Genomic DNA, 12,852 nt, shown 5'->3' on the forward strand with positions numbered 1-12,852 from the left:
TCTCACCCAGCTCTGCACATTCTCAGTTTCATTCTATTTTTAGGCACTGTCGAATTTGTAGAGGTGGCTTTGCCAAGAGCCCTAAACCCTCCTATCCTTAACAGCCAAGTAAGCTGCTTCTGTTTGATCTGCAACTGCTATGGTGCTGCACATGTGATCAGTTAGGACATCAGCCATTTGATGGTTTGACACAAGAAAATGTGACAGCATTCCATGAATGTAACTGTTTTTTGAAATCTTAAATTAATGGGTTTAGTTCCACTTTTACTGCAGCTTAGGAGTTCTGTTTTTTTTATTAAAATGGCAGTCTCCAGCAAGAAGAACCAGGAGCAATGCTGCAGGAAATCTACAGCATGCACTAATGTTGGAAGCATAATTATTAATGTGGAATGTATGTTTCTTTCTAAAGAACATTATTTTTTTTATCAAGTTGTTATGGGCAAAGTTCAGCAAATATATATTTTTCCCTTTTGAGATAAAGGTTTTAAATTAATAAAAGCTGACAATTGTAAGCCCCCCCCCCCCAGTGGTAAATGTTTTTTCACAACCCTTTAACTGCTATTTGTCTGGACAGCTTGGGCTGTTGACTATTAACAAACTTACTAGTGGGATATTAATGTGGTGAAGGTGAAAGAAAATAGCCTAAAAAGTAAGAAAACAAATGCAACCACCACATCTAATATAGAAAAACTTTTTTTTGGGGGGGGGGGGGGTTTAAAGGAGTTGTAAAGGCAGAGTTTTTTTCATCTTAATGCATTCTATGTAATAAGATAAGAAAAAAACTTCTGTGTGTAGCAGCCCCGGCACCCCCTAATTTACCAGAGCCCCATCTTTCTCCCGTGATGTCCATGAGTGTCTTAGCCTTCCGGGACTCTCCTCCTGATTGGCTGAGACATAGCAGCAGCGCCATTGGCTTCCATGGCTGTCAAAGTCAGTTAGCCAATCAGAGGAGAGACAGGAAGGGGCCAGGTTGGGGCTCCATGTCTGAATAGATAAACAGACCTATGACTCGGCTTGGGTGCCCCCATAGCAAGCTGCTTGCGATAGGGGCACCACGTCAGGAGGGAGGGGCCAGGAGCACCGAAGAGGGACCCAAGATAAGGAGGATCCAGGATGCACTGTGCAAAACCAACTGCACAGAGCAGGTAAGTATAATATGTTTGTTATTTAACCACTTAAGGACCGCCGCATGGCAATGTACGTCACCGACAGGCACAAGCACATACATGTACATGCTTGCCTTCCAGCGGGTGGGTAGTCCGATCGGACCCCCTCCCGCTGGCTGCGGCGGTCCGTTTCGCTTCAGGAGCGATCCGGGATGAGGGGATGGCTCCTGGCGAATGAGAAGTTTCCCCGCCTGTGTAATGTAAACACAGGCAGGGAGGAAGTGATGTCATTCTCTTCGGGGCGGTCTTTTTGACCGGACTGCGAGGAGAACACATAGTAAGTGCACCAAACACTACACTGACATGTAGGTACACATAGGCACACAAATCACCCCCCGATTACCCCCCCGATCGCCCCCCGATCCCCCCTCCCAGTCACAGTGTCACTGATTGCAGTGATCATTTATTTACTGATCACTGCATTTAGTGTCAGTTGTAACAGTAAAAACTGTCAGGGCAGTTAGTGTTAGGTCCAGGGTAGCCCCCTACCCCCCAATAAAGGTTTAACCCCCTGATTGCCCCTAGAGTTAACCCTTTCACCCCCTTTTGCCAGTGTCACTAAGCGATCGTTTTTCTGATCGCTGCATTAGTGTCACTGGTGCCGCTAGGTAGCTAGTTATTTTTTTAGGTTCACCGCCAAGTTTTTATAGCACTAGGTACCCCCATATACTACCCAATAAAGGTTTTAACCCCCTGATTGCCCCTAGTTAACCCTTTCACCCCCTTTTGCCAGAGTCACTAAGCAATCGTTTTTCTGATCGCTGCATTAGTGTCACTGGTGCCGCTAGGTAGCTAGTTATTTTTTATGTCCACCGCGAGGTTTTTATAGCGTTAGGTACCCCCATATACTACCTAATAAAGATTTAAACCCCCTGATTGCCCCTAGAGTTAACCCTTTCACCAGCAATCACCGTATAAGTGCCACTGGTGACGCTGGTTAGCCAGTTAGTTATTTAGGTTCCCCGTCAGGTTTTTATATAGCGGCAGGGACCCCCATATACTACCTAATAAAGATTTTAACCCCCTGATAGCACCTAGTTAACCCTTTCACCAGTGATCACTGTATAAGTGTTACGGGTGACTCTGGTTAGTTTGCTTTTTATAGCATCAGGGCACCCACCATTTATTACCCAATAAAGGTTTAACCCCCCTGATCACCCGGCGGGTGATATCAATTAGGTTTTAGGGTCAGGGTCTGCGTCGCCCCAGGCAGCGCTAGGTTAGTGCCAGTACCGCTAACACCCATGCGCAAAGCATACACCTCCCGTAGTGATATAGTATCTGAACAGATCAATATCTGATCAGATCTATACTAGCGTCCCCAGCAGTTTAGGGTTCCAAAAAAATGCATTGTTAGTGGGATCAGCCCAGATACCTGCTTGCACCTGTGTTTTGCCCCTCTGCCCAGCCCACCCAAGTGCAGTATCGATCGATCCCTGTCACTTACAAAACACTAAACACATAACTGCAGCGTTCGCAGAGTCAGGCCTGATCCCTGCGATCGCTAAAAGTTTTTTTTGGTAGTGTTTTATATTTAAATCCTGAAGGCAGTGCTTGGTTCTCGGGGTCCCGTACGCGGCTAGGCTCCCAAAAAGTCCCCCACATGTGGTATCCCCGTACTCAGGAGAAGAAGCAGAATTTATTTTGGGGTGTAATTTCACTTATGCCCATAGCATGTGTGAGCAATATATCATTTAGTGACAACTTTGTGCAAAAAAAAAAAAAAAAAATTGTAATATTCCTGCAACTTGTGGCAAAATATAAAATATTTCATGGACTCAACATGCCTCTCAGTAAATAGCTTGGGGTGTCTACTTTCCAAAATGGGGTCATTTGGGGGGTTTTGTGCTATTTTGGCATTTTATGGCCTTCAAAACTGTGATAGGTAGTGAGGAGTGAAATCAAAAATTTGCACCCTTACAAATCCTGAAGGCAGTGATTGGTTTTCAGGGTCCCGTACGCGGCTAGAAAAAAGTCCCACATATGTGGTATCCCCGTACTCAGGAGAAGCAGCAGAATATATTTTGGGGTGCAATTCCACATATAACTATGGCATGTGTGTGCAATATATCATTTAGTGACAACTTTTTGTAAACTTTTTTTTTGTGTCATTATTCAATCACTTGGGACAAAAAAAAAATATTCAATGGGCTCAACATGCCCCTCAGCAATTTCCTTGGGGTGTCTACTTTCCAAAATGTACTGCCCTGCCATTTTAGCACCTCAAGAAATGAGATAGGCAGTCATAAATTAAAAGCTGTGTAAATTACAGAAAATGTACTCTAGTTTGTAGATGCTCTAACTTTTGCGCAAACCAATAAATATACGCTTATTGACATTTTTTTTCTAAAGACATGTGGCTGAATACATTTTGGCCTAAATGTATGACTAAAATTTAGTTCATTCGATTTTTCTTATAACAAAAAGTAGAAAATATCTTTTTTTTAAAAAAGTATTTTTCCTTTTATATCCTAAAAAATAAATATCGCAGAGGCAATCAAATACCATCAAAAGAAAGCTCTATTTGTGGGAAGAAAAGGACGCAAATTTCGTTTGGGTACAACATTGCATGACCGCGCAATTACCAGTTAAAGCAGTGCAGTGCGAAATTGTAAAAAGACCTCTGGTCCTTAGGCTGACAATTGGTCTGGGGCTGAAGTGGTTAAAAAAAAAAAACAAGCCTTTACAATCACTTTATTACCTATTTAGAGCCCAACAGCCAGAGCATCATAACCAAGCAGCCATAATTTCCAGAATGAGAGGACAGCTATGGCAGCTTTCAAGTTTGCTCATGATAGATGTTTAACACCCATCACCGGCCTATAGCAGATGGATGGGCGAGGGCTCCATTATCCTGATTGGACATCATTTGACATTCTTCAGAACAAGCCACTGTGCGTGCCCCTGGGGTCGCGCAACGCAGTGATCATGGGTGCATGTGTCGCACGGACACACCATATCTAAGGTCACAATAAAGAGCCTATGATATACACTCTTTACCTCGTGGTCAGCTGTGTCCAATCACAACTGATCACAGTGTAAATGGAAAGTGCCGGTTATTGCCATTACTCTACTTGCACTGACAGGGCATGAGCAGAGGAGAGACGATAAGCATCTCCCCTGACAAGGGGGTCTGCGCTGATAATCAGTATATTGATTATCAGTGCAGCCCCATCAGTGATGCCTGCCAGTGACACCACCTGTGTCCACCAGTGATGCCTACCAGTAATGCCAATCAGTGCCCATCATTGATGCCAACGACTTACTGGTTGGAAAGTGGTTAAATAATGTACACAAACATATATCTACAGATAGGATATAACAGCAGAACACCTACTTCCAACACATTTCTAGGTATATATGAATATGCATATATACATTTCTAGGTATATGAATAATAAAAGAAAGTGTCCCTTTTTCTATTTCCCTAAAAACTAAGAAGTACTAATATAGATATTAAGAGGTTATATAAATCTTGTCTTTACAGTGGAATATGTCGACTGTGATATCAGATGAGATAGGTCCAACTGCATTATATTCAGTCTAAACTCTTGCTTCAAGGCTGAGGTCCACGACCTGGGACTATTGTGTATGGAAGCCATCATATCTCCTTGTGGGAATTCCTGGTCAAGACTCATCATGCTTCCCACTTACAGAGTGTCTGCACTGATCAGCCATGGTAGATCTTTTTAGCTGGCTGCTATATTTTCTCAAAGGATAAACCAGTACATAAGTGTCTAGCCTTGCTGTAACCTTTCATCAGCACTGACATAACTGTGCACACTTGGGTGATCCACTCATGCTAACCCATGTAAAAATCTTTCTGACATTTTTACAACTTTCTGCAATAGGATTGTGCCCACACATCTGACATCCCACAGAGGTATACAGCAAGTGTATGGCAGCAACACTAAGGCTCTAACAAAAATCATAAAAATTGCTTACAACCGCCTTTCTCACAAAAAAAAGAAAAATCGAACTTTCAGACTTCCTTCTTTGTAGTCAAATTTTATTATTGAAAAAAAATATCAGATTCAACTAGGTGTTAAATTATTTCTATGCAAGAAGGTGGTCAGTATGTAGCTCACATTACAAGCAAATACATAAACATGAATGCAAAGCAAGTTGAAAGAATACAACATTGTAAAACGCACTCTATTTACAGATGTGCTTGACAGTTTTAGGGCATATGCGCTCATTAAAGCTGAACCTCAAGCAAGCAGCTAAATGCACATTTGAAATGCATAGATAGGAAGTGTTTTAAGTGCCCACATATTTGGGCAGAAGATCTTGGGATCCAGGTGTCCCTGTTAGAAAGCACAGCTTAGTAAAAAAAAAAAAATACTGGGTCAAAATTTCGCTCTCTCCTTCTGTCAGCATGCTGTATTACACCGCATGTGTGCAGTAATATAGCATATCTGATTGGCTCCTGGAGCTAATGTTCCTTATCAGTGTGTTGCTGTAGTGTACAGGAATTTAGGCAATATCATGTTTACACTAGTTGCATATACATATTCCTGAATAAATATATACCTATACTAAAGCAGAACCATAGCGGTTTTCCAAAATAATTGCGAGCTGCAAGGTTTTTCCATTTGCAAAAGAGACATACTATATGTCTCTTCTATCCTTTCTCTTCCACCTGTCTGTTTACACCCAACTGACATCCGATCCGATATCTGTCTGTTTTTAACAGACAGGATTGGATCATATGTCGGCAGGTGTCAATAGACAAATGTCCATTGATACCCACCACTCCATAAAAGGAGACTGGAGGGTCTGATTGGGTCCGCCTGAAAAACTGAAAGGTGGATCTGATTGTCTGCCCATGTGAATGGGCAGTCATGCTGATTTAATTTCTTTGATACCTCTCATCCTTTCTAAACTACTGCAATATTGGTCATCTAGAAGGATATACATGCCTGCTACATGTATACTTATCTGTTAAATGTCTCCCCTCTGTCTGCTATGAGACCCAAAAAACTGCAGATTTTGTGGGTGGATCAGTTTTCCAGGGCTCAGTGGGTGGAGTTGTGATGTCAGTAGCCTCCCCGCCCACCTCTACACTCCCCTTATCAACATGCATTTTCTCCTGTGTATTTCTTACACTGAACTTCTGCTGTGATCACTAACATCCAGTCAATACCCAGAAAAGTCCCCACATGACTTCAGCATGCCAAATCATGCTGAGGTGTGGAACAGCCAATCCTTGCAGAGCTTCTAAAAAATAATGTATGTCTTAGGCTAGTGCACAAGATATGTAAATCTCCTGCCGCTCACAGCAAGGGGGAAGAATGGCCAAAGATTTCACAGTTTGTCCGTTTTATTTCACTGAAAAAAGATATAAGGATTGCTCAGAGCTGGATTAACTCTTTGTGGCAAGACTGGACACAGCTGATCTGAAATGCCATACGCTATATTGTGCCACACAAAAAAAAAATTGGGTTTACATCCACTTTAAGTCAATAATTCAAAACCAATATGCAGATAAGGCTTTAGGTTGGGTGCACACATGTATGGTGCGAATTGTATGTCTGTTTTCACTGCAAATAAAAAAAAGCATTTGTTCAGTAGTTCAGGTGCCTTTTTGATGCAGTTTTGATGCGAATTTGAAAGGCTCAGGATTGGATTTTCATCACAGCTGCGTTTTCAGTGCTGGCCAAGACATAGTAGATAAAGGGTGTCAACTCCCATATTAGGAGAGCAACTCGTGCTGAAATCCTGAACACAATCCTGAACAGAAATCTGAACACATGTGCAATTCAGAAGCAAAGAACTCAATGAGCCTGGAATTCGCACCTGAATCACACCGCAGTGCTCAGAAAATGCACAGGACCTTTTAAATTCACACTGTGGATGTACCGCATATATGTGAAAAGCTCCACACATACATGTACTTGTCATGTGAATCAGATGCAGTTTAAACTGCATCCAATTCGCATATATGAACTGAGCCCAACTGTGATGTCTTTGATATTTACACTTTTTTGCGTCAGTAAATCAAAAACGTATTGAAGCCTGAGTGCCAGCATAATAGCCAAGCAACTGGCATTTTGACAAGGATGTAAGCAATAACAACTGCCTTGTTTCTCTTAGGAAAGGTTCACTTTAAGCACCAGATCACTAGGGAATTTTTTTCACAGGACTGACATTCAGAAAATGCCATTACTTCAAAGTCCTTTCGGCTCTTGGAGATGATTGTTTGCTTACCGTGTCCCTAAATGTATCTTATATGCTGGTACAGTCATGCTAACCAGTATTAACAGTCATGCGCTGTTAAGGACAAGGTGCTTTAATATTATTATTCATGTGTATGCATTCTGGTTTAATGGATAAGTTCACCTTTAAAAAATTTTAAAAAATAAATAAAAGAAAACAATAAATGCACATAATTGTGCAAGAAAAAAATGTACATGTATTATTTTTTTCACACAGTTGTGTATTACTGCACATTTCTTTCTGCACGGTGTTAATAAAGTATAACTGAACTTTTTTTGGGGTTTTGGATAGAGTGGAGAAGGATTAGAACACCTGTCATGTTTTTATTGCTACCTATGTTATTTGTCCTGTTTACCATTAACACAGAAAGTGAAAGAAAATCCCCAAATTTGTGTTGTGACTAGAACAGGAGCAGAGGGGAAATCTTCCAATGGGGACAATAATTCTGGTGATCGTTCCGACATCCCGGAATTCCTTTATTTGGAGAGATTTCCTTTCTGTTTTGTCTATGGGACAGGAAGTGTACAGAATTCTCCCCAAAAACAAAAACAAAAAAAAAGACAGGAGTTATAAAAGGAGAGGGGGTTTGGGGACTTTAGATGAAGCACATGAAGATGATGCCCCCATAGTACCTTCAGCTGCTAGTACCACTTTTGGAACCTATAGTTGATTTGCAGGTAAGTGCGGGGGAGAATTTTATTTTCCCCCTTTCCTTATTACCAACCACTAGATCATTTTGGTGTTCATATATTTCATTGCAGATACGCATATATGTACTCTTCATCTGCTCCCGATGAGTGGAAGGTATCCACGAAATGCATAGAGATCTTTTTAATGCTAAGTCATTGTAATTATGTGCCTAATATCAGATCATTATATGAAGTCTTAAAACCATGAACCATCTTCACATTATCATGTTCATGTTGAACTAGAGAGGCCTTGGCTACAATCAACACTATTATACATTATGAATTGCGGTTGAACTGGATGGACTTGTGTCTTTTTTCAACCTAACTATGTATGTAACTATGAATTGTGTTGGAATATGTGTACATATATGAATTATTAATGTGTTACATATTAGTATTACTATTTATTACCTGTATTTTGTCATGATTGAAATTGTGTATATACATATATGAATTAATAAATATGTTGTTATATACCGATCATTCTGCCAGTTTTAGCCGTCTGCTTCATCTAAAGTCCCGAAATCCCTTCTCCTTTTATAATCTGCAACAGGGATGGAGGCATTTAAACCCACCCAGTCATTGCCTCATTTAAAGCAGTTGTATAGTCTTTTTTTTTTTTACTTTTACCTACAGGCAAGTCTATAATAAGGCTTACCTGTAGGTAAAATTAATATCTCCTAAACCTGTACAGTTTAGGAGATATTTACTTTTCATGCAGCCACTGACGTCATGCGGCACACGCACTGTTAAGGCCAGGCTGAAGGTCCTGCAGAACTGCCAGACCTTGCCGGGAAAAAGACTCCTGCGCGCATGAGCGGGAGTAACGCATCGCGCTTCGGCCGCTATACCCGGAAGACATATTGAGGCAAAATGTCAGCTCCCTCAACGTGGATCGGTTGAGATGCCGGTGCTTCGTTCTAAGGTGAGTATTTCATAATGAGCTAGTACCGCTTTAAAGTCTCAACAATTCCCCCTTTTTAAAAGACGAGGGCTATAACCCCCCCTTTGCTCTATCAATAATGAAACAGCTTTGCCTTTAGTTCTACTTTAAGATTTTTTTTTTTTATGAAGAAATCATTTTACAGAGATTGCCCTAGTCCCCCAAAGGGGTAAGGCTTACCTAAAGGGTGTATAGTTTACCAAGTTATGACCATCTTATGGGTGGGGCATACAACAAATCAAAATGCCCACATGTGTCAATGCAAAGGTAATAAAAGTTGTTTTCCCATACAGTAGCACATGTATTTTAGCTTTTCCTCTTGCTAACAATAACACAATGAACTAGCCATCCCCGCAGAGACTGACAAGTGAATAAAAACCATAAGTGCTGCTGAGGAACCCTAATAGAAAATTCTCTGAGAAATGCTACTAGCAGCCAAGCTTTGGCTGGTTCCTTTTTTTGTCTCATTTTTTTTCTCCCCTGCTTTGGAATTTGCTATAATTGCTATGTTTCCTGTCAATTCATATTGACTTGGCTTCAAGCAATTTGCAGAATTGCTTATTTGTTTTTCCTGCATGTATCAAAGGTACAGGTGAAATTGCTAACAATTTATTTTGGCTTCCATCATGAATAAATCAATTTTGCCTGCCCTTTGTGAGGACCACGTAGAAATGCTGCCGCTGCAGTCATCCATTTTAAACCAGGATGCGCATTTCACAAATGAGTGTAGCTTGGGAGACTGCCTCTGTTTTTATCACTGCTAAATGACAGGCTGAAATAAGAAAAAGCAGCAGCATGCCCTAGCAAATATTTTTCTATACAATATTTCTCAGTAATCTGCCATGCCTTTTACATATTTCAGTAATTCATGATGTTTTCCAGCTGCATAGATAAAGGCTAGTTCCATCATTTTAGCATGAATATGACATTTTAACTCACAGTATTACCCTGTAATCTCATGCAAAATGGATAACTCAATTTTGGGTAGATGCTGGTAAGTTTCATAAAACAGCCAACTTGATCAAATATATTGGGGCCCAAATAAAGAAATATTCTGTATTTTGGAGCTACAGTCCCCTAACGTGACCTCACACAATATGCTTAGCTGACTTGGCAGATATTAAAATGTAGTGCAATGAACATGAAATATGTTAAATAGGCAAACAGCAGCAAGAAAAAGGAATAAGTAAACTTCATAACCCATTGAGACTTTCATACTTTCAGATATGCCTTCATACTTCCAATGGCAAAGCAAGAGCAGCCATGTTTTCTGACAGACAATCAAAGAATGTGAGGGGTGGGCTGGAGATTTTATTATGCTCGTCAGACACCCTTAATTCCAACTTTTTTAAATGCCTTTAAATTTCCCTCCAACAAAGTTTTACAATCTGACAACATATTATTACACAGAATGAAATCACAATCTGATAACAAATATGATATTAATTCTATGTATGCCCTTCTTTGAAAGTGTCCCATCTACATTCTGCCCTTTCTAATAAAGTCATGTTTAGTGTTTAAATGCATTTTTACACAGTGTAATCACATTTTATGAATGCAACTCCATTACATCAGGAATAATGGATTATGTTAGAATTTGGTCTCTGGTGTATCAATCTGGGGTCAAAAACCAGACAGATGTGTATTTTATTTTACAACCAGTTTGCAAAAGCTATTTAGGACTAGAAAGACCCTAGGCCAGTGATGGCGAACCTTGGCACCCCAGATGTTTTTGAACTTCAATTCCCATGATGCTCAACTACACTGCAGAGTGCATGAGCATCATGGGAAATGTAGTTCCAAAACATCTTGGGTGCCAAGGTTCGCCATCACTGCCCTAGGCTAAGCAGGGTTTAATATTTTTGCATTCTTTTCCAGTCGACCTACTTTGTGTCAATGTGTCTGAAATTGGAATTTAATGTGTTAATGTGTTATCTCCCCTGAATCTGAAGCACAAGCATCTTGTACAATAACTCATTCTTTACAACATGGGATTTAAACCTGTAAATGTTATCACTGACTTTTTGGGGTAAATGAGGGTGCACTTTGTGCATTCTCACTCAGCTTGGGTTCATCAAAACTTATTATGGTCACATCCAGAGAAACAAACGTTATTTAAAGTAGAATTTCAGGCTAAAACTAAAATCTCTAAATCTACTTGCACCTGCAATCTAAGACTGACCTATCTAGCCCTGTAAAGAAGAAATCGCTATACATACCTTTTCTGAAGCTGCTCCAGTATGGTTCCAACCAAAGCTGAGCTGTCCGCGGTGGCTTCTCTATGTAGGTGGGTGCAGAAGAGGCAGCTGGCAACGGAAGCCCCATAGTAACGCTATGGGTGACATCACTTCCCAGGCATTTCCCAGCCATTGTTGGCTGTTTCATGCAAAGAGCATGCGCCGCTGGAGACCGGAGCAGAAAAAAGGTATCAGAAAAGGCATATATAGAGATTTTTGCTTTACAGGGTTAGGTAGGTCAGTCTTACAATGTGGCTGCAAGTAGATTTAGAGATTTTAGGCTGAACTTCCACTTTAATTTCTCTAATTGCTTTATTACTATTTCCAATTGGTAGTTGCAAACTATCAGTGCTCTTCGTCTTGGCATACATTATAAGGTCAAAGTATGAGTATTATGTTACGTGCCCAGGAAGTGGCAGGGAGATTTTACTATTGAAATCCCCAAGAAATAAAAGAAGATGGAAACAAAACTGTGATTTATTAATTTAGGTAAAAGAAAAAGATTTTCTTCAACTCCACACATACACCTAGTACCTACATTTCTTTAATTTGCTCACCCACTGCTTCATTTAGCCCTGAGAGCTTAAGGATATACCAACAGCTGTGGCCTAAAGTTTTGAGAAAGACACAAATATACATTTTCACAAATTCTGCTGTTTCAGTGTTTTTAGATCTTTTTGTCAGATGTTACTATTGTATACTGAAGTATCATTACAAAAATGTCATAAGTGTTAAAAGCGTTTTTTTTTTTTTTTTTTGACAATTACATTACGTTTATGCAAAGAGTCAATATTTGCAGTGTTGACCCCTCTTTTACAAGACCTCTGCAATTTGCCCTTGCATGTTAATCAACTTCTGGGTCACATCCTGACTGATGGCAGCCCATTCTTGTATAATCAATACTTGGAGTTTGCCAGAATTTGTACGGGTATTTTGTTCACTCGCCTCTTGAGGATTGACCACAAGTTCTCAATGGGATTAATGTCTGGGGAGTTTACTGGCCATGGACCCAAAATGTCAATGTTTTGTTCCACACGCCACTTAGTTACCACATTTGACTTATGACAAGGTGCTTCATCATGCTGGAAAAGGCATTGTTCCTCACCAAACTGTTCTTGGATGGTTGGGCGAAGTTGCTCTCCGAGGATGTTTTTATACAATTCTTTATTCATGGCTGTGTTCTTATGCAAAATTCTGAGTGAGCCTACTCCCTTGGCTAAGAAGCAACCCCACACATGAATGGATCAGGATGCTTTATTGTTGGCATGACACAGGACTGATGATAGTGCTTTTCTTCTCCGGACAAGGTTTTTTTCCAGATGCCCCAAACAATCAGAAAGGGGATTCATCAGAGAAAATGAGTTTACTCCTCAGCAGTCCAATCCCTGTACTTTTGCAGAATATCAGTCTGTCCCTAACGATTTTCCTGGAGAGAAGTGGCTTATTTGCTACCCTTCTTGACACCAGGCCATCCTCCAAAAGTATTTTCTTCACTGTGCATGCAGATGCACTCAACACCTGCCTGCTACCATTCCTGAGCAAGCTCTGCACTGGTGGTGCCCCGATCCCACAGCTATATCAATTGTAGGAGACTGTGA

At 40.5% G+C, this 12,852-nt stretch overlaps 1 protein-coding gene across 9 annotated transcripts in view; it reads right to left on the reverse strand.

The window, feature by feature from the left end:
- The window catches only part of ENOX1 (ecto-NOX disulfide-thiol exchanger 1), a 784,997-nt gene that overhangs the window by 330,887 nt on the left and 441,258 nt on the right, over nt 1-12,852 (reverse strand). Inside the window, exon 1 of one of the 9 annotated variants that reach the window (XM_077483209.1) lies at nt 11,237-11,409. The exons of 5 other annotated variants lie outside the window; for them this stretch is intronic. In XM_077483209.1, coding sequence (XP_077339335.1) covers nt 11,237-11,402 — 166 coding nt within the window. In that variant the 5' untranslated portion in view covers nt 11,403-11,409. Of the gene's footprint in view, nt 1-11,236; nt 11,410-12,852 lie in introns of those variants that run through there. 3 more of the 9 variants (XM_077483201.1, XM_077483199.1, XM_077483198.1) reach the window with 3 other exon arrangements.

This window comes from Lithobates pipiens, unplaced genomic scaffold, assembly GCF_037356315.1.
Source record: "Lithobates pipiens isolate NorthernLeopardFrog02 unplaced genomic scaffold, aLitPip1_a1.2 Scaffold_16, whole genome shotgun sequence".
NCBI classification, from domain to species: Eukaryota; Metazoa; Chordata; class Amphibia; order Anura; family Ranidae; genus Lithobates; species Lithobates pipiens.